At 36.0% G+C, this 27,270-nt stretch overlaps 3 protein-coding genes and 1 long non-coding RNA gene across 4 annotated transcripts; all 4 read right to left on the bottom strand.

The window, feature by feature from the left end:
- Window positions 1-2,012: 2,012 nt before the first annotated feature.
- Window positions 2,013-4,170, bottom strand: LOC136802261 (uncharacterized). The gene is made up of 3 exons (XM_067058978.1): window positions 4,106-4,170; window positions 3,632-3,664; window positions 2,013-2,782 (listed from the first exon to the last, which is right to left on the bottom strand). The coding sequence occupies exons 1-3, from the start codon at window positions 4,128-4,130 to the stop codon at window positions 2,013-2,015; spliced, it is 828 nt and encodes a 275-aa protein (XP_066915079.1). The 5' UTR covers window positions 4,131-4,170.
- A 5,774-nt stretch (window positions 4,171-9,944) lies between these two features.
- On the bottom strand, window positions 9,945-11,863 carry LOC136802260 (uncharacterized). The gene is made up of 2 exons (XM_067058977.1): window positions 11,778-11,863; window positions 9,945-11,220 (listed from the first exon to the last, which is right to left on the bottom strand). The coding sequence occupies exons 1-2, from the start codon at window positions 11,803-11,805 to the stop codon at window positions 10,016-10,018; spliced, it is 1,233 nt and encodes a 410-aa protein (XP_066915078.1). The 5' UTR covers window positions 11,806-11,863; the 3' UTR covers window positions 9,945-10,015.
- Window positions 11,864-13,750: 1,887 nt separating this feature from the next.
- LOC136802242 (uncharacterized) lies at window positions 13,751-14,763 on the bottom strand. The gene is made up of 2 exons (XR_010845982.1): window positions 14,121-14,763; window positions 13,751-13,933 (listed from the first exon to the last, which is right to left on the bottom strand). It is a non-coding gene; the product is annotated as an uncharacterized lncRNA (long non-coding RNA).
- A 6,512-nt stretch (window positions 14,764-21,275) lies between these two features.
- LOC136802259 (mucin-21-like) lies at window positions 21,276-23,453 on the bottom strand. Its single transcript, XM_067058976.1, has 2 exons — window positions 23,366-23,453; window positions 21,276-23,110 (listed from the first exon to the last, which is right to left on the bottom strand). Exons 1-2 carry the CDS (start codon window positions 23,391-23,393, stop codon window positions 21,558-21,560), a joined length of 1,581 nt encoding a protein of 526 aa, XP_066915077.1. The 5' UTR covers window positions 23,394-23,453; the 3' UTR covers window positions 21,276-21,557.
- Window positions 23,454-27,270: the final 3,817 nt, after the last annotated feature.

The following is a 27,270-nucleotide window of genomic DNA, read 5'->3' as shown; positions in this document are numbered from 1 at the left end:
TATGTTAAAACATAACATTTGAATTGGATTTTTATGTTCACGCTTTCTTTTTTGATTTGCTTTTTGATATAATGTGAATTATATTCAATATATTGATAAATAAATTAATCTAATACAAAATGTTTATACTAGAGAGAAGTTCATCAAGGATTTTCATCATCTCTGGAAAATTATTTGTAATGGACTTCAACTCTGGTGCAGACTTCACCATCATTATCACTTGCTTCTGAGAGACCTAAGAAATCTTCACCATACCAATAGTGTGTATTCTCTGCATCTCTGTGTACTTTGACCGGTTTGTCGAAGTTGAAGGTCAATCGTTTGTCGGTTGGTTTGTAATAATCGCCATTTTCATCCTCCCACATGTAGAATCCCCATTTATTGACCTTGACAATGTCGCGTGGTGGGAAAATTACTTTGTTTTTGTTATCCACGATGACCATAGCTAAATAACCATCGAAAAGTTTGGAGCATCCGAAATAACTGTACGTACCACGAGTGTTGAGATCACACGTTACACGACCACGTTGATGCGTGATCTTGATTGACGTGATGTGTCCAGGACGTACACGGAAGGTACCAGGACTTTGACCTTTAGCTTTGAAGCAGACTTTTTGTTTCTTTGGGATGTCATCGATGACGGGTTTTGGCGTTGTTATAACATATGAAGAGCAGTATCTTTAGATATATACGTATTTTATAGGAAAAACCAGTAAGTCGTCTGATTCTGGCTGGGCTGCTCTTAAATTTATATGAGTTTTTCAGCCTTAAATGTCAATATTAATTAAAATGGAAACATGTACTTCTCAGTAATTTTTGAAATCTGAGGTTCAGATTCTTCTTAATTTGTTCTTAAGTTTTGACCAAATTTCAGCCTCGTATTCTTATGAAATTGTTCTTATAAAAAATGTGTAAGACAAGGCACGGATGTCACTCTAAGTAGACTGTAAATCACTCCCTTGACACATTTGTTAGCATTTGAAAGAATTCAGATGAGAGGTCACTCTTAACAAAAATTACTGTATGGCTAAGATCATTCCTTTTGAACGCAAATTCAACTCTATGTGTTCGTTTTGCTGCAGTGGCACCTTAATGAAAGTTATGGCTAGTTTTATATCTTTGGTCCAGCGCGCAGCAGAATGGACCTTTAAAAAGCAACTGATCGAAAAGATTTTGTCTTTGTCGGGGCCTGTGCGCGCAATAAATTCAAGTCCAGGCTAAACCAACCGCCGATCTAGAATTTTTGGCCCGTCTACCCGCGCGTGTTTTGGATTGAATTGGTAGTAGAGTCAAATTTCCCGGTTAGATTAAAGGGTTGTTTCAGGTAGGGTCAGGTAGGGTTAGGGCTAGGGTTGGGGATGGGAGTTAACCCCTGGTTAGGGTTTTAGCCCCCGGGTAGAGTTTGGAGTAAATACCATGTTTATAAGGAACTTTGAACTCCTAAATGCAGTTGTAACTCGATGGCCGAGTGGTTAAGGCGCTGGCGTTCTAATCATAGGTGCTTTGTATACCGGGTGCACCAAAAAAAAGTATACAACTTTGTCGTGGTATTGTGAGCTTCAGGATTTAAATTTTTTGTTCATTCCTTTTTTATCGTATAGAGGATGCTCTGACTTGAATTTTGAGCCATCATACATTAAATTTGAAAATGTAGTTCAAAAGTTATTTCCAAAAAACTGACTTTTTTTCCATGTCGAAATTTAAAAAAATCATTAAGCGGAGCGTTTATTCGAGGGGTCGTTTAAAAGTAGGAGGTGTTTATTCGAAGTAATACAATATTTGGCTCATGTACGCAGGGCCTTCTTTAAAGGACCTCACCATTTTAACCTTTCGCCCACTCGGTATGTTAAAACATAACATTTGAATTGGATTTTTATGTTCACGCTTTCTTTTTTGATTTGCTTTTTGATATAATGTGAATTATATTCAATATATTGATAAATAAATTAATCTAATACAAAATGTTTATACTAGAGAGAAGTTCATCAAGGATTTTCATCATCTCTGGAAAATTATTTGTAATGGACTTCAACTCTGGTGCAGACTTCACCATCATTATCACTTGCTTCTGAGAGACCTAAGAAATCTTCACCATACCATAGTGTGTATTCTTCTGCATCTCTGTGTACTTTGACCGGTTTGTCGAAGTTGAAGGTCAATCGTTTGTCGGTTGGTTTGTAATAATCGCCATTTTCATCCTCCCACATGTAGAATCCCCATTTATTGACCTTGACAATGTCGCGTGGTGGGAAAATTACTTTGTTTTTGTTATCCACGATGACCATAGCTAAATAACCATCGAAAAGTTTGGAGCATCCGAAATAACTGTACGTACCACGAGTGTTGAGATCACACGTTACACGACCACGTTGATGCGTGATCTTGATTGACGTGATGTGTCCAGGACGTACACGGAAGGTACCAGGACTTTGACCTTTAGCTTTGAAGCAGACTTTTTGTTTCTTTGGGATGTCATCGATGACGGGTTTTGGCGTTGTTATTGGTCTTGGCTTCTTTGTTGTTGTTGTAGTGGTGGTTGTGACCTTCTTTGTAGTCGGTGTTTTCTTAGTTGGGGTCGTTTTTCCGTTACAATCAACATTACCAGGCCAATCACAAACCTTTTTTGCTGCATTGAATCTGAGCCGATCTTCTCCTTTACTCAAAGGAGAGCTTACAGGTGCTTTAGGGCACAACATTCTGGTCTTACGTCCACCAGTTTCACAAATGAAAAATGCATCGCATCTTCTGGGATCACGTAATCGATCACCAGGGTGTTTACATCCTGAAAAAAGGATATAAAACAAGTTTGAGTTAAAAACCAATGCTTTTTTATCCACGGAAGTGTTTATTAAGTTACATTTTTTATATGCATACAAAAATCCAAAAACTGCGTCATGTGATATGCTTAGATCGAGAGATTGGCTAGGCTGAAAAATGCTTGAAGGATGCCTAGATATATTCTAAAGCAAAGTTTTAGGGAAATTTCGTAAAATTCAAGCCAAACACGGCCAAAATCAGAAATTTTAGGCTCAAGTAATGCTTAGCATATGCTTAAATTACTTTAAGGGAACTTATTTTGGCGGGAACTAATTAATACAAGCGGCAGAAATCCTGAAAATTTTAAATTTTGGCGAGAACTTAATTTGGCGATTGATGAATTTTTTTTAATTTTGGCGGAAACTAATTTTGGCGAATGACAGCATAAATCTGTTCTATTTTGCCTTATTTAAAGCTTTTTTGTGTCAAGTCAAGAAGTTATTTAGGCAAAATACCAAATAATTTGATTTTGGTGAGAACTTATTTTGGCAAGTGAGCAAAATATTAAATTTTGGCTTGAACTAATTTTAACGAATTTTGTCTAAATTCGCCGAATTTGCCAAAATTAGTTCCCGCCTAAATAAGTTCCCCTTATAAGGTATTGCCATATCTGAGCCTAGATATGTGCAATGCTTATAAACAACATTGTGACCATTTGACTGAATAAGATACAAAAGGCAACGTTTTATGGTCTTATGGAATGGAATTGAAGAGTTTTTTGTTGAGTGAAATAAAGAAGGTTTCTTTCTCCGTTTAAGCGATGAATAATTGCGTTGCCAATAATTGACCAATGTTAATGATGAAGTGAACTTACGTTGTGCAAATGTACTTGAGATGAAAATGCAACCTGAAAAAGAAAGGAGATTTTTTTCAGATTTGGTTAAACTACTGTACTCTATATGCATACCAGCCTCTTTCCCTTATGCGAATATGAAGTAAATACTTTCTGGCAGGCTTTCTACAGCGTTAAGCATTGTAGGATAGGACACTTTTTATTGGAATTTGAGGGTAAAAGTTCGATTACTCTGGAGTAAGATATGATAATAACCCGGGGTGCACTAAGGCAAAATCGGGGACGGGGACGTTTTTTCAAAAATTTTCAAATTTTCGTACTGACAGGGTCAATTTCACCAAAAATTCATATCTGACAGGGTCCACATTTCAAACTCCAGCGGCATGTTCCCGGCATGTTCCCCGGGATAATAACTAATGAAAGAATTGATCCTATTAAGAATTGAAACTATTATCTTATTAAAATAATTTATTCTCAATTATCAGAATACTTTACCTGCTAAAAGAACTAATAGTCTCATTTTTCCTTCTTCAATTTTCTTTATATTTTACCACAGTAAGTTGTTTATGTGATGAATTTTACTTACCCAACACACTTCATTTATATACCCAACGAAAAAAAGTAGACAGGAATTTTATTTGTCTAATTAAATTTTGTGGCCGCCATTTTGAATGGGCTGATCGAAAAAGTGTCACCCAAACTTTATGTCTGGTCATCAAATCCTCGTCATGTTGCCGGGACCATTTTTCCATTGTCTATCTTTCTTGGCAAACATGCTAGATTCTTGTATGTGGTGTTATGTGATAATTGCAAGTTAAAAAAAGGCTAACGAATTATCTTAAACAAACATTTCATAATACTTTTTCATGTTATCTGAAAACCATTTCTTTGTGTCGTGTTGTCTGGAGAAAATGACGTATATATGACGGTGTTAAACCTGGAAGTTTGATTCAAGAACTAGATCCTTCCTTTGCTAGGTTTCTTCATCTCTTTATATATAGTTGTTTACACATCAATTATATATCTATCTATCTGTCTGTCTGTCTGTCCTGGTGAAATGTTTGTTTTGACTTAAAAGTATCACATGATAGAAAACCCCTTAATCCAATTAACACCGCCATTACAATTGTCTGTTATTGTCAATTCTATGTTGAAAGAAAGTCATCTTCACGGAAAATATCATGAATCGAAACACGCACTTTTTAGGCTTCATACACCCCTGTTTCACAGCACCGGTGGAATCTTTTACTCAGTGGGGATAAAAATTCCTATTGAAATGGATATTTTATTATACCAAGGTTAAAAATCCAGTGGGGATGGTTTTGAAGTGCAATTTCTAAACATTGGATTGGGGTTCCAGCGGGTCTTTGACACAGGGTTGTCTTCATTTTGGAAACGTATACTCCCATAATTTTTTGATCCAGATTTTGATTTGAATTGTAGGAATATACGTTTCCCAGAAGCACGATGCACTCTATTTTATAATAGGAACCAGTAAATGTTTTGATGAGTCTCAACTGTTCTTATTTTTTCGGCGTTTTAGCCTCAAATTATTCTTATTTATGGGGTGAAATTGTGGAAGAAGTTATTCTAGATTTTTTCCTTCAATCTTTATAGTTATCGTGAAAAATATGTGATTAAGAATGAAGAACAAAACACCTGTGTATAGCACATATGTTTATTTGTTAGAGTTCGGAAAGCTTTGTGTTGCATTTTTCCTATTCTTATAAGCTTCGGTGCCTTTACCTTTTCTTAGTTTCCATTTCAGAACTACAAGCATGTTTAACAAATTACTAAATCAGCCTTGATTACAATTAGTTCAAAAATGCAAATTCTTGTTTCCGGATGTTATTTATTAGTAGATTGCATGTACCCTTGATTATTTCTAAATTTACCAACTTTTAATGATAGTTATGATAATTACAATTCTATTTTGACTAATTAAATCATCATGTCCTTACTATCATTCTGACGTGTTTCTTGTGATATGCCATGTTCAACATTCATTGTACAAAGCTTCTGTTTTGTCTGACCGTTACTTGAATAGGTGGCAGATCCGTGGCGGAAAATCTTAGCATATTGTGTTGATCTCGACGTCATATTCAAAGCAACTGAGTACCCTATTTTAATCAGTCAATCATTTTTTTCAAGGTTTTTTTTTAATCTAAAATCACATTCTGATTATTCCGCGCTGGTACGCATGCTCCTTAAAGTCATGGCTCCGTAATAGAGTCCTTTTATAGCCGAGCGTGTAGCGTGGTGGCCGTAGCTTGAAGCTAGAGCATCCAGCTACGGTGCGGAAGGTAGCAGGTTCGATCCCTAACCGGGTCATACTAAAGATTCCCAAAATAGTATTTAATGCCTTTCTGCTTGATGCTCAGAAATTATAAAGACGGATAAAGGGTAAGTGGATAAATCCAGGGAAAGTGGCGCCCTCCCCTACCTTCGGGTAGACAGCTAGAGAAAAAGGAGCCTTCGGGTCGCCCTCGACTGCGGTCGCAAACTTGCTTACTTAACTTACTTACATAGCGTGGTGGCAGGGGGTCAGAGAGGCAACTGGTATAGGCAGAATTAATGATCTGAGGTTCTTTTTTGATGTATGCATCTATGTATTAAATGTTATGCTACGGTGTATTCGAAGTGACTCATCCTTTTTAAAAATCTTCAAATATTACTATGTTATATTATATTATAAGCTAAAATATTCTAATCTTCTTTGATGATTGAAGGATATTGGTAATTTAAATGCTGTTCTGATACGACTCCCTCTGAGACCATGTTCGCACGTAACGATTCCGTTTCGCTCCGAAACGAAATGAAGCCATTCTATTGGTTACATTCAAGTTTTACGTCACCTCTAACCAATAAGATAGGTTTATTTTTTTTCGGAGTGAAACGGAATCGTAATGTGCGAGCATAGTCTGATTTTCCAGCATATATTTTATAAACACTCGCAAAGAAGAGGGGATGAAAATGACGGACTGGAACTCGATGGGGTTTGATATTCTCATATTTTTCTATGAATGGAGATTTAAATTCTTTTGTTCTTAAGTCAGAAAAATCAATAAGCATGGGAAAAATAGTAAATATTTTGCAGTGAGGATTGGTTTATTTTATTATTTTCACCAGGGACGATATTTTGGCCAATCTTTCGAGTGGGAAGGGGTCCCTGTGTATCTGTGAGAAGGGGGTGTTTTTTTGTGTTACTGTGAAACATATTTGAAAATATGCTTCAGAAATAATTTGCCAGTTTAAATTTTTGTTGATCACATTCATTATGCAGTTTGCATAATCGACAAACCTTAATGTGTCTGTTTTGCCATTTCAAATTTCTTGTGGCAAACTGTAATTATATCATGATGGAAAGAGAAAAAATCAGAGAAATATTTGATGTTTGTCATTGTTTTTGTTTGTTAGTTCGCCACCTACTGGCGGATTTCTCATGAGACGATTGTGTTCTGTGAATGACGTACATTTTCATAGAAAAACTCTTTCCCTGGTTTTGTTTTTCGATTTTTCACATCGTTTAACCAAAGGAATCGAAATTATATAATCTACCATCCGCCCCTTTCCCCCGCCCTTTCTTTAGCTATTTTTATTTTCGTTATTTTTACTTTCGCTTTTTCTAAAGGGTATGACGAGGTACAATATCGAAGCCGTTAATCACACTGTCACGTTTAGATATTTAGAAGTGAAGTAGATTTCATGCTTTTAACACCAAATTAATTTCTTTTTTATTTAGACATTAATATTTTTAGGCTTGATATTTGGTATAAGAATCTAATACATTAGATAGGTTTACAAGATGACGGGGGGGGGAGAGGCCGCCAGACTTTCGACCCTCGGATTCTTAGCAGGACTAAAAAGGAGGAAAAAATTGGAAGATTTTGTGAATTTTACGACCCTTATTAAGACTAATTGACAAAATTTAAATGTTTTTAGGGCAAAAAATTAAAAGTTTCCTATTTTTCCGACTCTTAATGTTGAATTAATTTTCTAATTTTTCAAAACCCTTTCAGGGATTGCCAGGTTCCAAAAGGGCACATACCCGTACCTTCACTTGCCTCAGTAACACCCCTACTGGGAATTCATCATGTCAGCTCTTTATTCTGTACAATTATCTGCAAATAACATGCAAACATTGCTAGTCAAAAAATAGGAAAACAAATCTGCTGAAAAGCTATTTGAAATTGCATTTTCAGCATCGCAAATTATGCATTGTATATTATTTGAGAATTTAATGAACAAGTTTTTCTGTACTATATTTATTATTCATTTCTTAGGGTCTCGATATTACTGTCCAGATATAAAACCACTTTGGGGGACAGTAAGACTTGCATTGATCTTAAGCGAAAATGAGAGCTGGTAGTTATATGCAGATCCTACTCTATGGGAAGCTCGATGTTTAACTTTTCATCGGTTAATAATCGAGTCCCGAGGGCACCAAATTTTGTACTTTATTTTGGAAGATTTGAACAATAAAGAATGAAAACAAGTCCGATGCTCAATGAATTCTCTCGGACTTGCTTTTGTTCTTTATTGGTTTAAATTATCAGTTGGTTATACTAATGATGCTATAGATTTGATGTTATAGATTTCAGCAAAACATTGTACATTTTTTAAAATTATTCTCACAGTTCATATAACCTCACAAATCAAACCATTGTACTGGGAAGCCTGGAAACCTTACCACGCACCTGCAGTGGATCAATTACCTTTACTTTACTCTTAGATGCCAAATAAACGGGGAGGGTTCATTTAAACGGAGAGGGAGTTGGAAAATTTTCAAAATTTTAATAAACGGGAGGACCTAATTGCCGGGGGGTTGGAGGTTGTACTTCTGAAAACCCAAAAATAAGGTAAATATAGGCTAAAATCAGGCTTCTTGGAGCAAAGTAAGGCGACTTATTCTTGCTAACTGAAAATATTTTTAAAAATTAATAAACGGGAGGGGGGCTAATAAGGTCTGGGAGGTTGAAAAATTTTCGAAAAATCAACAAGCGGGGGAGGGGCCGTTTATTTGGCACCTAAGAGAACCCCTTGAAATTTGACCGGATAAATAAGATAAGTTTGTCATTTTTCAAGTGTTTCAAGGTATCTAAATTTCGTGTTTTCGCTGCTGCTGAAACAGTGTATTATTTGCGAAATGGTCCATTGAGGATTTTTGTGATCATCAGATCGATACGTTACTAGTAGGATGAAAAAGTCGATATTTGATTGATATTTTGCCTTCACTTTTACCATTGTTTAACCCAGCGAGAGATTTTTTTCTAGGACTTAAAAGTTCAAAACATTTTATTCTTTCAACCCTCCATCCGAATCCCAGCGATAGGAGCTCAACTCAATTTTGTGAGATGATGAGTACACGTTTTTTTATAAGAACATCCAAAATTTTTGAAGCCTTGGGATTTTCTTAACTTTTTGAGTTTTAAGCTTAAGAATGTTTTTATTTATGTTCTTATTTTCGCCATTTTTTGAGTATTTTGGTCCATTTTCCTATGAAATTCGATGTTCTAGAGTCTGCAAAACCTTATGTTCTTATATAGTTTGTTCTTATAAAAAACGTGTAGTTCAGAGGCAAAAATAAGAAATAATAATTGCAAATAATAAATTGAAACATATTCATTGTTGGTTCCTCAATTTGAGAAAAATAAGAAATACAAATAACAGACTGTGAGATTCTTCTAATAATTTTGGTCGGTTAAAGGTTTTGTTTTTAAGTAAGAGTAATATCGTTTGCTTACTCATCAATTTTAATTTACAAGCTGTTTCATATCGGATTGACAAGAATGTGGAGCAAGATTGGTCAGAAAAAGGAAAAGAAAAACATATTTTGCTTTTATCAGCATGATATAACAATAGCAAGACACTGTCCCAAGATGAAATATGTGTCTGATATGAAACGGGAACACTTATTTAAAAACAAAATCTTTAGGCTTTAACTAGAAACCTTGATTACTCTTTTTAGTGATTTGTAGCATCTTTCTTGCAGTTTAATTTTTTAAGTCCACAATATTTGAACTTGCTTGTTCTGGTGATAAATTGTTATTTTCGGACATGGTTTTCGCTGGCATAAAAGTTGAAGAAGGGAGTGTGAGTGTTTGCAATAAATGTTTGTATTTTCAAACAATCAACGAATGAGGTTATTTTTTATATTACAATGTTGACAAATAAATAAGTAAATAAATATATTAAACAAAATGAATAAATATATTAAACAAAATGAATAAATATATTAAACAAAATAAATAAATATATTAAACAAAATAAATAAATACTTTAATTAGTAAATTAAGTTTTACATTATTAATTCCATAACATTAATGGGCCCCCATTAATTCTTTAGGAATATCTTCAGTCTTCCACCTTTCTTTTTTCTTTTCAAATTATCTTCCAAAATGTTTTTTAGAAATATTCCAAAGTGACATCAACACAATGACCATTGGTAGTAACACCAATGTTTCTGTTAAGATAATGACTACCGTAATGAATGGAGATGACATCACCACTGGTCACTTCATACTTATCTTTGAAGATGGTGATAGAATCACTGATCGCTGTAACTCCACTGATCATAAATTCACCATCATCATTTATGCGGTTGAATTCGAACTGTTGCGGAAAAACAACAACATCAGCATTTGGTTTACCAGGTCTGGAATCTTGAACAGTGATGATGGTGTTCAAATATTCGTAGTCACCTTCACGAATGCAATTCCAGAATCCTGGTCTACCTCCTTGACAATTGGCAAAACCACTAACATGCCTCAGTGTGAAGCTACGAATAAGACCTGTTCTGGGTGCTTTGAAACTTCCTGGTCGTCGGCCTTTACCATAACAAACTCGTCGTACGTATTGATCAGGTTCGGTTGTTTTGAATTCGGTAGTTGTAACTATAAAGTCGGTTGTTGCGTCAGTTGTCATGGTAAAATAATCGGTGGTTGTGTCAACGAATTCTGTTGTCGTTTTTTCACCGGTTGTTGTAAACGGTTCGGTGGTTGTTATCGGTTCGGTAGTCGTATATGGTTCAGTGGTTGTAAATGGTTCAGTTGTTGTTTCTACAAATTCAGTCGTCGTTTGTTCTTCGGTAGTTGTAAAGGGCTCGGTGGTCGTTATTGGTTCGGTTGTCGTATATGGTTCAGTGGTTGTAAATGGTTCAGTTGTTGTATCTACGAATTCAGTTGTCGTTTGTTCTTCGGTCGTGGTGATTACTTCAGTTGTTGTTTCCAATTCGGTGGTAGTTGTTGTCGGTTTTTTGGTGGTAGTCGTTATCGGTTTTTTGGTGGTAGTTGTTGTCGGTTTTTTGGTGGTAGTCGTTGTCGGTTTTTTGGTCGTTGTCGTTGGTTTGTCGGGACCTGGTCCTGAGGGACAATAAGTATGAACAGGCCAATCACAGACCTGCTTGGCTTCATTGAAAAAGAGACGTTTGTATCCACCAGAGAGAGGATTCTTGTCGGCATCTTTGATCTCTGGACAGATGTTTTGAACAGGTACTCCATTTGCACATTGGATGAAGGCATCACATCTTTCAGAACTTTGTTTCAGATCGTTGTGGTAGCAGTTGCCTGGCAACTTGATGCTTTTTCCATGAATGGCAACAAAAATGGCAGCTGTAAAATGAAGATAAAAACGTTTCAACCCTTGTGGAGTTCCTTAAATCCTAACTGATGGAAAAAATGAACAGATACAGCCAATACGACAAATAAAGAAATGAAATAGTTCAGCAACTTTTAATTTCATTATCAATCACTCTTTACATTCCTCAAAACTCAAGATACCTCAAGTTGAAGGTTGAAGATAACTTCTTCCGATTTGAGAAATTCCTCAAACAATTTCAGCTTTATAGTTAAAGAAAATTATAATAATCGACGTTTGTTATAATATTCCGTGCACAAATGCATATCCTATTAACAATGATGGTATCAAGAGGCGATTACCGAGTGGTAAAAGGCGTCATCTTCTTAAACCAGGGGTACCCGGTTCAAATCCCCGGTTCAAATCCCCGCTTCTTCCAATGTTCCGTTCAGTTTACAGATAGCCGAGCCAGCTAGCCGTTACACCCCGTGAAAACAATCAAAAGGCTGCCTAAAAGCCCTAGATTACTTGCCTATCCAAGTAAAATATCGACTCTATCTAAATGAAGGTACAAATTTCACATTTGACTTACCAGTCAGATAAAGTAGTCTTGAAATCATCTTGTAATTTCTTCAGTAATTTCCCAAATATTTGATCTTGGTAGAAAATGTTTGATCGATGGAATGATGACTTACAAGGACCCAAAAATGATCTTTATATACCATTCAGCCACCGGAAGTTTTGTTACAAAAAAAGTAACAGCGACATCGTATTATTTAACGACCTTTCATCGGCAGTATTGTTTTTCCCGAAATCAAACAGCAGAAGTAAAAAAAATTGTTTGTACTAAAACAAAAGAAATCCATATTGCAAAAAAAAAACGGCATGCAAGAATACAATTGTTCTATTTTTCTTTATCCGATACATTCAAATATTTCTTTTAGCATAATACCTCTAACCTTTTTTTCAAAAAGCTCATTTTTTTCTTTTTAACTTCCTGTTATTTGACTTGTCTTCAATTAGATGTTGATTACACAATTAATAGTCATTAAGAGGTTCATTACATCTACCTTGTATTTCCGTCAAATTTCGTCACTTGATGTGTGTCGTATTTTGAACATCGCGGCTTCACATCTTATTCAGAAAAAAATAGATTCAAGTAAAACCGACTGTATGTATAGCACTCCCCCGTACTTCTCCTATCTTGAAAAATTAATTTATACACATTTTTAGAATTTCAAAATTTATTTTCTTCAAAAATTAAAACATACTACAGACTGTTTCATGCTTAACTCGATCACCAGATACATACACGCTGTGCATAACAGCATTTTGAAGGTGGATCTTAACTTCTTTTGGGAGGGAGGGGATAAAGCTTTGTAATGGTGTTGACGGTGATTCAAGCATTTTATAAGAATACACTTTATAAGAATGTCCATGATAAAAATGGCCAAAAAATTAAGAATAATGCTAAGAATACCACCATCATGGAATTTTGCTACTAAAGCTAAGAATGCCATTTCAGAGCATTTTCAATTATAAAGTTTCAATAACCCCCAAGTAAGGCTCTTTTCTTTCACAAAAATGCCATTTTATGCCTAAATTGTATGCACTAAATATTAAATCTAGTCTGAATTAGGATCCTAACCTAAGAATGATGTAAGAATATTTTAGGATGATTTTCCCAAAACAAGTTAAGAATATCCATGATGAAATGGATTTACACCATTCTTATAAAAAGCGTCTATCTCCCCACCACCACCCCCTCACTTCTTTTGTATTGTTTTCTTATATAAAAAAACTCTAAGGGCGAGTTTGGTTTCTGGAATCACTGGACAAGTCTGTCTTTTCGGTACGGTTGTATTAACTCCGTTCTATTTCGTCATAGTTTGATAAACATTTTTGTTCAAATTGATTTCTTTGATGCCCCTTTGTGCATATCAGACATTTTGTTTCATCGGAGTTAGCTTTGCATTGTGAATCTATTCACTGGCCAATTATTTGACGTCTTTGCGTGATATAATGATTTTCTTGCAATTCGCTTCATTTTTCTGCAAATTTAAATGCTTACTTCTCACCCCGGATCAAGCCTGTTATTTCGTCAAGGTTGTATTAACTCCGTTCTATTTCGTCATAGTTTGCACTGGTGAAAATAATTTTCTTCTACCAAGTAAAAAAAACCTCAGAGAAGAATATATTTCTCTTCCGCGGAGCAAGAAAAATATTATTGATCAAGAAAACAAGAAAAACAATCTTAAGAAAAAACTCTTAAATCATAAGAAAAATAAACTCAAATTAAGAATCATTTTCTTAACTGGTGAAAATAATTTTCTTCTAAGAAGAATTGTATACTTCTCTCAAGAGAATTTTTCTCTTCTGCCCAGCAAGAATATAAGAAGGCTTTTCTTCAAGCGAGTAATTTTTTCTTGAATATTTTGTGCATTTTTCTTTTCGAAATTTTCTTCGGTAAAAAATTCTTTTCTACAATGCTTATTTGTCTTATTGTTGTCGAAACAACAGTAGCTGCTCATTTTAGTTCCAGGTCAATTCAATTAATATTATGAATTTCTGTTGTATTCTGTATTTGTATCTTTCACTTTAATTTTAATGTAACTGACTGAAATACTACATGATTTTAGTATAAATTGATTTAATATTTGGAAGCTCTACTCCACGTCATCAACAATAATTGTCAAAATCGGTCAATTGCTACTTGGAGAAAGCTTTCATCTCTTTAGCCTCGTCAATCTGAAAAACAATCAAAATGAGCATATTAAAATTTACTTATTTTGGAACCTGGATTGACCTATGAGTAGAAACGAGACCCACTAAAGCTAATTCGATAGATATAAGCAGGAATTCTATAAACAAAGTAAAATTAATCAGATAAAAATACACCAAAGATTCGAAAGTGCATGGCAAAAGTAGTTTTTACCTGCTTTGAATGTGGGTAACTTGTGGTAGCTTGGATGCTTTTTTGGCGTTATCTGTTTTATGATCGTCACGTTGTTTTCTGTCAGCTGCGTCCAGTTACCATCGGTTGTCCTGAAAAAAGGAAAAGAGAGAACGACAAAGAAACTTCGATTTTTGTAACCCTGATCTTAATTGAAGCAAGGACAAAAAATATACTAATATGTTTTACGTATTTTACAAACAATAAACAAATCTGATGAAACATGATGTTTTAAGTCATTCGAGTAAAAGGATAACCCGCCAGAAGGCTGACAAGCACAACAAAATTAGCACCCGCCATAAGGATAGCAAGCACTGAATTACATTTACTCAAATGGAAAAAAATTGATGACGATTTTATTTGTATAAGTTTTAGGTCATTCGAGTAAAAGGTTAACCCGCCAGGCAGAAGGCTGACAAGCACAACAAAATTAGCACCCGCCATAAGGCTAGCAAGCACTGAATTACATTTACTCAAATGGAAAAAAATTGGATGATTTTATTTGTATAAGTTTTAGGTCATTCGAGTAAAAGGTTAACCCGCCAGAAGGCTGACAAGCACAACAAAATTAGCACCCGCCATAAGGCTAGCAAGCACTGAATTACGTTTACTCAAATAGAAAAAATTTGATTTTATTTGTAAAAGTTTTAGGTCTTTCGAGTAAAAGGTTAACCCCGCAAGGCTGACAAGCACAACAAAAATTAGCACCCGCATAAGGCTAGCAAGCACTGAATTACATTTACTCAATGGATAAAATTTCATGATCTTTAATGGTAAGGTTTTTAGAGATTTTGGGGCATTGGAATGAAGATTAATCAATGAGACACAAGCACAACAAAATAAGCACCCGCCAGTAGGTTGGCAAACAATCAATAACACTTATTAAACAAGAATAAAATAATGAAACTGCTTAACTAGAATTACCTCTAGGGCTCTAGGGGAACAGATTTAAGATTTGGTCCCTAATATGTATACAAATTTTGAAATCATAAAGGAAAACTAAAAAAAAATATTCTTACCATTTTCAAAAGTCTTCCAATCACACCACATATAGATTTTTAAGAGAGAGATATTACGCTCGTATTACACTTTTTGTAAATTCACATTTGCTGGAGCCTAGGCTGGAGCCACGCTTGGCTAATTCAATTCAGATAAATAGAGCTTTTGTTCAAAAGCCACAATAGAAATAAAAAAATGTTTTAATTCCATTGTGAAGGCCTCAGGAATATTCTGAAGAAAAAATTACTTTCGATAACTTTTCAGAAGAACTTTTTTCTTGAGAAAAATTCCAAGAAAAAATTTCTTTAGACAACTCAAGTTTTCTTCTCACAAAGAAATCTTTTCTTTGAGTTTTGATCTGAAAAATTTCAATAATATGCTAAGATTAATTTACTCGTACAAAGTTTTTCCCATAGATCAATAAGAATGTTTTTCTTTAGGAGAGAAATGGTATCTCTAACAAGAAAACCTTTCTCCACTAAGAAAAGTATTTTCACCAGTGTGGTAAAACATTTTTGTTTAAATGGATTTCTTTGATGTCTCTTTGTGCATGTCAGACATTTTGTTCCATAGGAATTAGCCTATACATTGTGAATCTATTCACCAGCCAATAAATTGATGTCTTTGCGTGGCCTATCGAATTGACCAAGAAAGTTTCTTGAATTGACAAAAAGAATGACATGCTTTAAATAATGATTTTCTTGCAATCGGCTTCGCAAATTTGGATGCTTATTTTCATTTTCATTTCTACCTTTTCGGAGGTCACCTCACCCCTCCCCCCCCTCCCCCTCCCGGTCGAATCAACAAATTCAACTTGAAACAGTTAATACTCTTTAATTTGATTTTTAAGGCGAATTGAATTTTATCTAATAAAGGGAGCGTAAAATTTGGATTATTAACTCAGCTCCAAAGATCTATTAACACCCTAGACATCGAACGAGAAAGCTAAAGACTTTCATCAAGAGCTTTATCGAATATTAGAGAGAGTCGTTTATAGAGTTTACTAAGCTAACCTTTGACGCTGACTTATTTTACACCCCTGCTTCACAGGCCCAATGGAACTTTTTTCATCAGTGGGGATAAAAATTCCTATCGAAATCCCAATGGGGATAGAAATTCTATTGTTCCAAGGTTAAAAATTCCAGTGGGGATGGTTATGAAGTAAAATTTTCAAACATTGAATTTTGAACGGGGATCAAGTTAAAGTCAATTTCCCAGTGGGCCTGAACTTCCGGAGTATTTTCCCACCGGCAACGAAATGTTAGCCGAATTTTCCAGTGGGGCTGGGGTCCAAGCGAGTCTGTGACACAGGGGTGTTATTTTCATATTTATTGAAAACGGGAGCTTATCAAATATAAGAATGTCGAATTACAGAGGGTCATCTGTATTCATTAACAAAGGACAAACAATGTTGGCATGTTTGGTAATTGTACCTAGCTAGATAATTATAAAGCAATTAATAACAAAAACCTGAAAAACAAACCTGAAAAACATACCATAGCATGGTTATATATGATGCAATGTTAGATAAGCAGTTGTCATTGATTAATGTAAGCTTATAGTAATTAAAGCTGTAGTAATTAAAACTGTGGTAAGCAATGTAATCTTTATCATATTCAACCGAAAATTGGCCTATGAAATTGATTGTCTTTTGAAATGAAAATGAAGCTGATTATTTGTTTTAGAAATAATATTGATGAGATATCTTCTCTAAGCTTTGGAAAAATATGTCATCGAAGTTACACTTATCGCAAGAGACCCCGGGGAGACTCGATTTAGAAACGACCATGTGTGCAGCCCAAAATTAAGTCTTTGAAATCGGACCCTTTTCTTGAAAATCTTTGATCATTTTCAGGCAAAATATGGTCAGATTTTCGACACTTTACACCCTTGAATGCAATTTTTCTCATTTTTACTGATTTTGACCCTTACAGTGCACTTTGGCAATCTTGGAAAATATACCCTTAAGGGCCGCACGTATGATAGGTCATTGACCTTGAGTGCACCCCCCCCCCCTCCGCCGGGAAGAGACCACCTTCCCTCTGTGACATAAGGGAACTTAGAAGCTTTTGAATGATTCCGAGAGCTGTTAAGATTTGTATCGATATGTTATATTTGTCACATCTTTCATTCAGTTGTGTAAAAGAATTCCTTTCTACCCTTTGTTCCTTAGTTGCAGACAACTAAATGAAAGATCCGCGTGAAATAAAAAAAAATGAATTTGAGCGATTTGCGAAAAATAAAATTACGTGAATGCGTGAATGCCTCCTTTATAAATACTGTGCGAGTAAAAATGCGATAAATTACGGTCTCTCAAGGAACACACGTGTGGATGTTCAATTGTGGGATCGGACAAGCAGAGGCGTCATCAAAAAATGTATTTTTGACAAACTGATTATTCAATGTTTTTCCCGCATTATGTAAAAAAGACACTTCCACGAAAAACAATCAACCGCCAATCTCTTAGTAATTTTATCAAAAAGGCCAATATTCAAATATCATTAGTGTGAATTTTCAGCCCACATTTTCCTTTACTCATCGTGCAAATTTACACGCTTGACTTTTTGATCAGACTTTTTTGAAGAAACGCATATATTTTAAGAGTTCAGTCAAGTTCATGGAGCACCAAAAGCCCTGGCTGGGTCAATACGTAGAACGCCTAAGTTCCTACCTAGTTAAATGGAAAAGTACATCAAGAGGGGCTGTTTAAATAGATTTTCTGAATCCCAATCCTAAAAGCACATATTATATACAGCAATGCAAGGCGTCCATAGCATAAGATAGAATTGGAATAAACATGTTTTATTCAATGCAATGCAATGATGATGCAATGATGATTTTAAAAGTAACACAAAAGTTCATGTTTTAATTAAGAAACCTACAAACATACCCAAGAAAGGTAATGAAATTTGCGCCGTCTTTAGAATTGGAACTGAATCTAGCTCTTTCTTTGTTTATGCCCAAGATATTTCAAAACTGGAAAATGGATCTTAATTTTAATCCAGCGTTTGTAAGAAAACCACGCGGGTCACCCCATATCTAGTCAATAAAACTTTGGCATATATACATTATATATATACATTTATACATTTTAATATTAGGCGAACTTTTCCTAAATTTATCTGAATATTTCAATTTGGGAGGGGTTTATAGACTTCCAGGCTATATTCTGAGCCCTATTGGACCATTCTTAGACTTTTAGTTCCTCAGATCCTAAGCTATGTCCTAAGTCTTAAGTCTAAAGTTTAAAGATCAGAGTTAAAACTCTAACCGTCCAACCTAATTTAGAGCGCTTCTAAATCGTTTGGGGTTGTAAGATTTCGTGAGAATTTCCCTTTTTTCTCAAATATTATGACTTTGATTGTAGATAAGCCGTCTTCTTTTTCTCCTGAATAGAACTTGGTATTGTTTTCAAAGTGTTTTTTACACAACCTAGGTTTGAAACTCATGGTCTGATATGGTATAAAAAAACAAGTTTGACCATATCAAAGCTGATCATTTTGGGACATTTTTGGAAAACTAAAAAGTGGGATCATTTTGCTGATGTCTGCACTTTATTGCAAATTTTTATATTTTGCTGATTTCTGCTGATGTCATCAAAATTTGAAATAAAAGGATTATGCAAAAATGTTTTTATTAATGATATGCAACTTTGGTCCAAATTTCATGTTTATACCATTAGCCAAACTGGAGTTATTTAAAAAACAAGTTTTGCTGACGTCGGCATTTTTTGTTTTTTGCGGTTTTTCGCAAAATTGACAAAATCTAAGTTTAAGTAACACCGTTTTCATGTTCTACATCGTAATGCAGTGGCCTGGCTTAATTTTCTTGGTGGTGCAAACTATGAAATTGGCGCCCCTGGTATTTTTGTCCTTATTTGCACCCTCCACCATTAAGTGAAAATATTAAACTTTAAGAGCAGTGACTGGTTGAAAGTAACGCCCGGAATCTCTGAGTTAACAAACTTTTATTTATACGAAGGTGGTGGTAATGATAACTTGATATCTATTTCATTGTTATTTCCTGGTGTTACTCTCCATTAAAGATCAATGGCTGGAAGAGGCCCTAAAATGCCGAAATTTGGCAGGAATAAGCGTTCTTTGTAATTCTGGCGCCGCAGCAAATTTTCTTGTAAAAATTGTATTTCCGTACATGGACGGAAGTATCATCGACGGTCGGGAGTATCTCATCTTGACGGTCAGGAGTATCATCGACGGACGGAAGTATCTTAAACTTATCTGAAACCTTGAAATATCGACCCGACCGGGGTTCGAACCCACCAAATGAAAGAGTTTCTGATCAGAAACACAGTGCGCTATCCGTTGAGCCACACCCGCACAGCAGAACACAAAATTAGAAAATACTTATAAGATGATAAAAAAGACGGGGGTAATGTTATAATAATATGGGTAAAATTGCCCCTTTTTAAACCTGACTGAAATTCGAGCCGTTACTAGCAACCCTGCGGGGCCCAAGGCGCCGAGTATGCACCCGGCACAGTGACAAGCCGTTACTACCAACCCAGATCTAAGCAATTCCAAAAAACAAAACCAAACAACAAAGATGAGATACTCCCGACCGTCGATGATACTTCCGTCCGTGTCCGAAAAAAAATCTGCGGTGCAGCAGGCAAAAAAATTTGGTGTAAGAAAGGTCAAACAGCTCAAAAGATATTCTAAAAAGGAGAAAGTTAGTCCGCATAAGACCACAAAAACCACAGCGAGCAGTTTCGATCAATCTCTCATTTTGGGGATGAGCATCCTCTTTAACCCCTGGTGGATACACAACACTTCTCTTGCTTTGACTTTTCGCACTTCAATGTTGTTAGTAGTTTTGGAAGCAGAAGGAAGCGCCGCAGGCGAAAAAAAATTTACATTGCACTTATGGAAGGCACTAAAAACGTGTCAAAGGGGGCCAAATCGCCCAACCAAAGATCAAAAAACATTTTGGACCCCCCTTGAAAAGCTTTTTTGGCGCCCCTCTCAGGTCTTTCTGTATGATGAGTGCGAAAAATTAACGAAAATTTGGACACGCATTAATTTACCCGAGTCATTTAAACTCTCTCAAAATAATACACCTTTACCGAGATGTTGCTATTTTTTGAAGGTTTTCAAATCAGATCAAAATTTCTATGTTTATGATGTTATTATAGAGACGAACCGATTCTAAAAATTTGAGCTCAAAAGCTCATTTCTATCACTACCGATGTCTATGTGTTTATTCATGTTATTAATCATTCATAGCGACCGTAGCATGAAGGTAGAGCATCCAGCTACGGTGCGCAAGGCCGTGGACTCGAACCTCGGCCGTGTCATACCAAAGATTCCCAAAATAGTACTTGATGTCTCTCTCTGCTTGATGCTCAGCAACTAAAGATACAGATCAAGGGTAAGTGGAGAAATCTAGGGAAAGGATTGGCGCCCTCGTCTATCTTTGGGTAGACAGCTATACGAAAGGGGAGCCTTCGGGTCGCCCTCGACTGCGGTCGCAAACCCCGGGGGAAGGCACTGGGTTTGCGGACTGACGGTATGTGCGGGCCAAAAATTGGCATTTAAAATTGCACCCTTACAGTGCAGCAAAAATCAGTGAAAATCATACCCTTAGAGTGCATTTTCCCCCAAATTTTCGATCCCTTTCGTGCAAAAAATGGTCAAAATTCTAGATTTTTCAAGAATTTTCTGAAATTTCTACCCTTACAGTGCATCTCTAGTTTTTCCGACCCTTACAGTGCATTTTAAACATATCGGAAAAGGTACCCTTACGACCCACACATACCCGTCGGTCCTTTTGCACAGCTGCCCCCCCCCCGGGTCGCAAACTTACTTACTATGTTTATTCATGGTCAAATGCCTCATAAAAATTGAAACATACAGCCTGGCCTCGTTTTCATTTAATTATATTATTTAAAATAAAGGTTTGATTCAAAATAACTCGAAAACCGGAAATGTTTTTTAGATATTCCTTTTTTTATTTGTTTTGTATTTTTTTGCAGATTTTTATTTTACCAAAATAAAACACTCAAACATTGTAACAAAATAGTCGAAAACATCTCATTGTTTTGTCCAAATTTTATGGCTTTAGTTCTAGAACTAGAAGAACTTATTTAACTGGTCAATGGGCAAGGAAAACTTCTTCAAGTAAATTTAGTTGAATTTTGCTTTTCTTTCGGATATTGAAAAAAACGCTAATTAATTAATCAAAATAAATATGACAAGATATCCTGAAAAAAATAAATACATAAATAATATTTTGATTTTTCTATTGCATACAATAAATAAATTTGTGCATTTATGCTTCCATTTTTTGTTCCGTTAAATAAAGAACTTTTTGAAGAAAAGGCGTGTATTTAAAAGGGTAGACTTTTTTTTGGTAATGGATATGTGATTTTTCTTACTAACAATGCATGAGTAGAGCCACTATCTAATATGCCTCAGTAGAGTAAGTAGGGTAAGTACTGCCATAGTATGTAACGGTTTCAGTAAAGCCCGTTGTTGTTCCATATTCTGTGGTTGTTGGTTCTTTGTCGGTTAGTAGGTCAGTGGTAACCGCGTAGTCAGTGGTAGCATCGTAATAATCTGTGGTGGTATCGTAATAGTCTGTGGTAGTGATGAGGTCTGATACGGTTGTTGGTTCAGTTGTGGCAGAAATTTCTGATGTAGTGTAATAGCCTGTTGTTGTGATGTAGTCGGTGGTTGTAGCATCTTTCTCCTCAGTGGTGGTACTGTCATAGTATGTGGTGGTTGTGTCTGCACCAGTGGTGGTAGTGCTATCGTAGTAAGTGGTGGTTGTGTCTGCACCAGTGGTGGTGGTATCATAATAGTCGGTGGTGGTGTCCTTAGCTTGGGTGGTGGTGGTATCATAATAGTCGGTGGTGGTGTCTTTAGCTTGTGTGGTGGTGGTATCATAATAGTCGGTTGTGGTGTCTTCAGCTTGTGTGGTGGTGGTATCATAATAGTCGGTGGTGGTGTCCTTAGCTTGGGTGGTGGTGGTATCATAATAGTCGGTTGTTGTGTCTTCAGCTTGTGTGGTGGTGGTATCATAATAGTCGGTGGTGGTGTCTTCAACTTTGGTGGTGGTGGTATCATAATAGTCGGTGGTGGTGTCCTTAGCTTGTGTGGTGGTGGTATCATAGTACTCGGTGGTGGTGTCCTTAGCTTGTGTGGTGGTGGTATCATAATAGTCGGTGGTTGTGTCTTTAGCTTGTGTTGTGGTAGTATCATAATAGTCGGTGGTGGTGTCTTTAGCTTGTGTGGTGGTGGTATCATAGTAGTCGGTGGTGGTGTCCTTAGCTTGTGTGGTGGTGGTATCATAATAGTCGGTGGTTGTGTCTTCAGCTTGGGTGGTGGTTGTATCATAATATTCAGTGGTTGTGTCTTCAGCTTTAGTGGTGGTGTCTTTAGCTTGGGTGGTGGTGGTATCATAATATTCGGTGGTTGTGTCTTCAGCTTTGGTGGTTGTGGTATCATAATAGTCGGTGGTGGTGTCTTCAGCTTTGGTGGTGGTGGTATCATAATAGTCGGTAGTTGTGTCTCCACCAGTAGTGGTAGTGCTGTCGTAGTAGGTGGTGGTTGTGTCTTCAGCTTTGGTGGTAGTGGTATCATAGTAGTCGGTGGTGGTGTCTTTAGCTTGGGTGGTGGTGGTATCATAATAGTCGGTGGTGGTGTCCTTAGCTTGTGTGGTGGTGGTATCATAGTAGTCGGTGGTTGTGTCCTTAGCTTTGGTGGTGGTAGTATCATAATAGTCGGTGGTGGTTTCTTGTTGTGTTTTATCACCATCACAATTAGCAATAGCCGGCCAATCACAGACCTGAAGCTTTGCGTTGAAATGTGTTCCTTTAGGACAATTCATGATGTGTTTTATACCATGATCACAAACGATGTATTGATCACATCGCTCAGCAGGTAAGTATTTCTTTGAGTAGCATCCATCTTCAGAAAAAAGACTTCTTCCTTGGACCAAAACACAAATGGTAGCTGAAGGGAGAAAAATAAAGAATAGTGAGAAATCAAATTTTGGTTTATATTCACTGTTGCACATCTTAATAATCTACTTACCAAGGCCTTTCTCTTGTATCCATGATATCAAGAAACAGGCTAGCTAAGGTAAAGTGTTCCTGTTATTGTAAACCTCATGGTCAAGTTAACCATAAAGTATATTCATCGTTGAGAACCGAGTCATTTTGACATGTTTGTAAGACGTGATTTAATCATAAATTCAAGCCAACTTACCAGAGATAATGAACAATTTTGTGATCATCTTGATTATTGAACCAAGACACTTTTTTCGTTTTTCTTCTTGCAAGTTGAGAGAGTTAGATGAGATGATTTTTTAACGCCGTTAAGTTGCTTTTTATATGGGTTGTATCAGGATCTTTATTTTGTAACTTTATTAGCGCATCACAGGTAGGTGGTATATGTCTTTGTGTTGAAAAAATACACCCAACTTCCCTTTGAGAAAAATAACAACAACTACTAACTATTGTCCGGCATTTTCAAACAAACTAAAAAATAATTCTATTGTCTAAAACGTGAAAATGAAAAGTTTTGTTTTTCTTTTTCACTTTCAATAGTATGATACATGACGGAGTGTGTTGCAAAGTTTCAAAAATAGGAAGATGAAAATAACTGCGACAAGATTCAAAAGAGTCTTCGTCTTCCGGCTTTGAGGGACAATGTGAAAAATTGATACGTAGTGGCACTTTATTATAATTTACACTAATTAATAATTGATGTTAATTACGTTCTTCTAAGACGGTTGCCGCTCACAAGAATACGCAATCACTGATGTTCTTTAAAGTTTATGTAATATTTTCGTTTCGCGTTGTGACGTCATATAAACATCCTAGGCACTTACACGTTTTTTTTATATAAGAGCATCCAAAATTTTTGAAGCCTCTGGCTGTTCTTAACTTTTTGAGTTTTAAGCCTAAAAATTTTCTCAACGTGTTCATAGTTTCGCAATTTTTTGAGTATTTTTGTCAATTTTCTTAAGAAATTGGGTGTTTTAAAGTCTGCGAAGCCTTAAAATGTTTTTAACATGTTTTTAACATTTTGATCATCGAAGCTTATATATTTTGTTCTTGTAAAAAACCTGTACAATGTTTTTTTCATTTTTTATCAAATGATTGGAACAGGTGTAAGTTCTACTAGTGGCTATAGTTTTTTGCTGTTTATTTTTGGAAATTCTTCTTTTATTTAGTTTAAGAGTGCAGGGTGATAACGCGCCATGGTGAGATCGCATCTCAATAGGACTAGGTTTATATTATAAAGTGATGTTATAAAAGAGAAATGCTACCATCTATATAAAACGCGTTTTTGATTTTCACTAGCGGTTTTAGCCTTCTCACAGAATTATTTCGCGCTCGCACTCATTCCACCAGCATTGGCTCAACGGCTCCTAATTGATCATAGCGTATGAACGTGCTACTTCGGGGAATCGATTAATGTTTAATGATTAATGTCCACGGAAACACTTTGATCGATAAGGGCCGCTCTAGGAGACGCCTCGCCGTTTGCATTGTGTTACAGGCTGAATGAAATTGTATATCTTTTCCCTTTTACCTTGAAATTTGCTTTTTAAGAAAACTTCCGAATGGTGGTAGGAAACTTGATGATTTTATGATTCTATAAATGCATCATTTATTAATAGGAGTATTCAAAATTTTTCCCTTGGGAATTGCTATAGACGACGTTATCGTCCGTTTAGAGGGTCAGTAAACGTGTGAAAATATACATGCGCAGAGTCAAGGCGTCAGGGTGGTTTACGGGAAAAAATAGGGTGGTAGACCTTGGAACAAACGGACGATACCAATTTGGCGCACCTCAACATAAAAACCTTTGCCTGGCCGACCTACTGCTATCGAATCAAAATTATTTTATTTTTTTTTTCTCAAAAGAATAAGAATAACAATTAAATTAGAGGAAAATAATCAGCCGTGATTAGTGTTTTGTTCGAATTAAAATTATTTACCACTATATTATTTAGATTCTATGGGAATTTCAGCATTAAAATTACCCACCATGGGTGGTTTTAGATCATGTCGAACTTATCAAAGGAAGAGATTTGTAATTGTGATTATATTGTGATTTAACGAGCGTTGTATGTTTCCGACTTACTTGCTCTTAAATCTGCATGTGATCCACAGTGCAAGTACTCAATGTTTTCATTTATCATTTACTGAGACCGTCAGTTCAATTAATTGACATTTCAAGGTAGGTAGGTAGGTAACAAATAGATATCATTTAACTTGAAATGTAACGAGGCCCCCCCAGCGGACCCAAAATTCACGCCATCACGCCAATTTCTTTTCGATTTCACGCCATCACGTCTGAAAATTTTGATTTTCACGATCACGCCAATTTTTTTCGATTTCACGCCATTTCTCCTAGAAAATTTAGTTTTCACAGGGGGGTCTTGCAGTTACTCCTTGACACTATGTGGAGTAACTGCAATTTTGGACATTTTCTACAGACACCACCACCCTTGCAGTTATTCCATAGTGTACTAACTGATTTTACCCTCAAAATTGGTGTATACCACCCCCAAAAATGCCAAATTTGGCAATTTTTTCACTGAATTCCTCATTTTTGATACCATTTTACTGGGTACGTCTTATTAACGACCGTTCAAGAGTTAAATATCTCAATCATTTTCCAAGTTTGTTAAAATATCTTCCATGCCTTGATTAAAGAAAAAATTTTGTGATTTTTTTTTGACTTTTGAAAAAATGTTTTGAATTTTTTTGCTTCCGGAATTTTTAAAAACCTAAAATTTTAAGTGAAAAATTGAAAAATGTGCTCACTTAGTACACCATATCCTACCAAAATCGACAATTTTTGGCTTAGGCACCACCCATGTTGCAGTTAGTCCACTGGTGGAGTAACTGTTTTCCCAAATTTTGGTTTATATACCACCACGGTAGTAATTGTCATAGTGTTTATATAATAACTGCATGGCCCCCCCTGGTTTTCACGCTCATAATCTCTGGATAAATTCAGTTTTAGACCACGTTTAGACCCATTGGTATAGATAACGAAATGCCTTTATAGAAGCTTAATTTTCTGTCAATCAGTTTTTCGGCATTCTCGTGCGCGTAAGTCAAGATTATATCATTTTTCCTATCGGAAACACCCGAAAAATCTGGAAGGAATTTGCAACCTTTGTTTTTCTATTTATAGTAATATACAGGGGTCAAATTTTAGTTTTATCGGGTGTTTCGGATAGGAAAAATTACGTAATCTCGACTTATGCATATCAAAAATTGTTTGACAACTGGTGGGTCACATCCAAAGGGCCCCGGTTTGAGAGGGCTGAGGTATATTTGTTAGGCAACGGAGAAAATTCTTGAATTTTGAAGGGCTCAAAGTGGTGTTTTAGGACCCATTTCAATTTAATTTGAAAAATAATTCATGTAAAAATAATGGAAATCTTTTAAACGCACAAGTAGCTTTTTTGGTAAAAACATGAGAGGGCTATGCCCTCTGGTCCCCCCCCCCCATCTAAGAATAAGCATCTAAGAAAGAGAGGAAAATGTTAGTTACGGAGGAAGTGCAACCATGGTTTGCGCCGACGGGAGAAATTTTCAATTCTCGACCCTACTCGTAGCATTCGACTTTATTTTAAAGACTAGCTAGCAACTGCTAAAGACAATTGGAAGTTACAAGGATAAATGGCAAATGAATAAAACTGTTTGCACCGTCTCTTTTATGTTATTAAATGAGATCTATAAGAGGCCCCACCATAGTTGGGGCCGACCAAGAAAATTTTGAAATTTATACCCTCTAAACTGGCTAAAATGGACATGGAATTACGATTCAAGTAATAAATATAATTTTCACGATCACGCTGAACTGCAAATTTCACGCCATCACGCCTAAAAAAACTCGATTTCACGATCACGCCGGCACTTCATTTTCACGCCATCACGCCATTTTTTTCAAAATTTCACGCCATCACGCCACGAAAAACCCTCTATCACGCCATCACGCCAACCGCTGGGGGGGCCTCTGTAACGGATCCCTGGTAGTCATAGGGGAGTCATAGTAGAGGATAAAATAATCTTAGTATCGAAGGAAAACTGAAAAAAACTTCTACAGACATGAAGGAAATGGGTGTTATGTTATAGTTTATAGGT

The sequence above is a fragment of the Clytia hemisphaerica genome, unplaced genomic scaffold (assembly GCF_902728285.1).
Source record: "Clytia hemisphaerica strain Z4C2 unplaced genomic scaffold, Clytia hemisphaerica genome assembly, whole genome shotgun sequence".
In the NCBI taxonomy this organism is placed as follows: Eukaryota; Metazoa; Cnidaria; class Hydrozoa; order Leptothecata; family Clytiidae; genus Clytia; species Clytia hemisphaerica.
Note: the sequence above shows the minus strand (reverse complement) of the source record. Positions and strands in the feature narration are given on the sequence as shown.

What these genes read in the sequence shown, in the direction of transcription:
- LOC136802261 (XM_067058978.1), bottom strand. Translation starts at nt 4,130, where the DNA reads ATGAGACTATTAGTTCTTTTAGCAG. An exon ending in ACTATTAGTTCTTTTAGCAG is followed by an intron (nt 3,665 to 4,105) that starts GTAAAGTATTCT and finishes TTTCTTTTTCAG; the next exon opens with GTTGCATTTTCATCTCAAGT. An exon ending in CTCAAGTACATTTGCACAAC is followed by an intron (nt 2,783 to 3,631) that starts GTAAGTTCACTT and finishes TCCTTTTTTCAG; the next exon opens with GATGTAAACACCCTGGTGAT.
- LOC136802260 (XM_067058977.1), bottom strand. Translation starts at nt 11,805, where the DNA reads ATGATTTCAAGACTACTTTATCTGACTG. An exon ending in AAGACTACTTTATCTGACTG is followed by an intron (nt 11,221 to 11,777) that starts GTAAGTCAAATG and finishes TTCATTTTACAG; the next exon opens with CTGCCATTTTTGTTGCCATT.
- LOC136802259 (XM_067058976.1), bottom strand. Translation starts at nt 23,393, where the DNA reads ATGATCACAAAATTGTTCATTATCTCTG. An exon ending in AAAATTGTTCATTATCTCTG is followed by an intron (nt 23,111 to 23,365) that starts GTAAGTTGGCTT and finishes TTCTCCCTTCAG; the next exon opens with CTACCATTTGTGTTTTGGTC.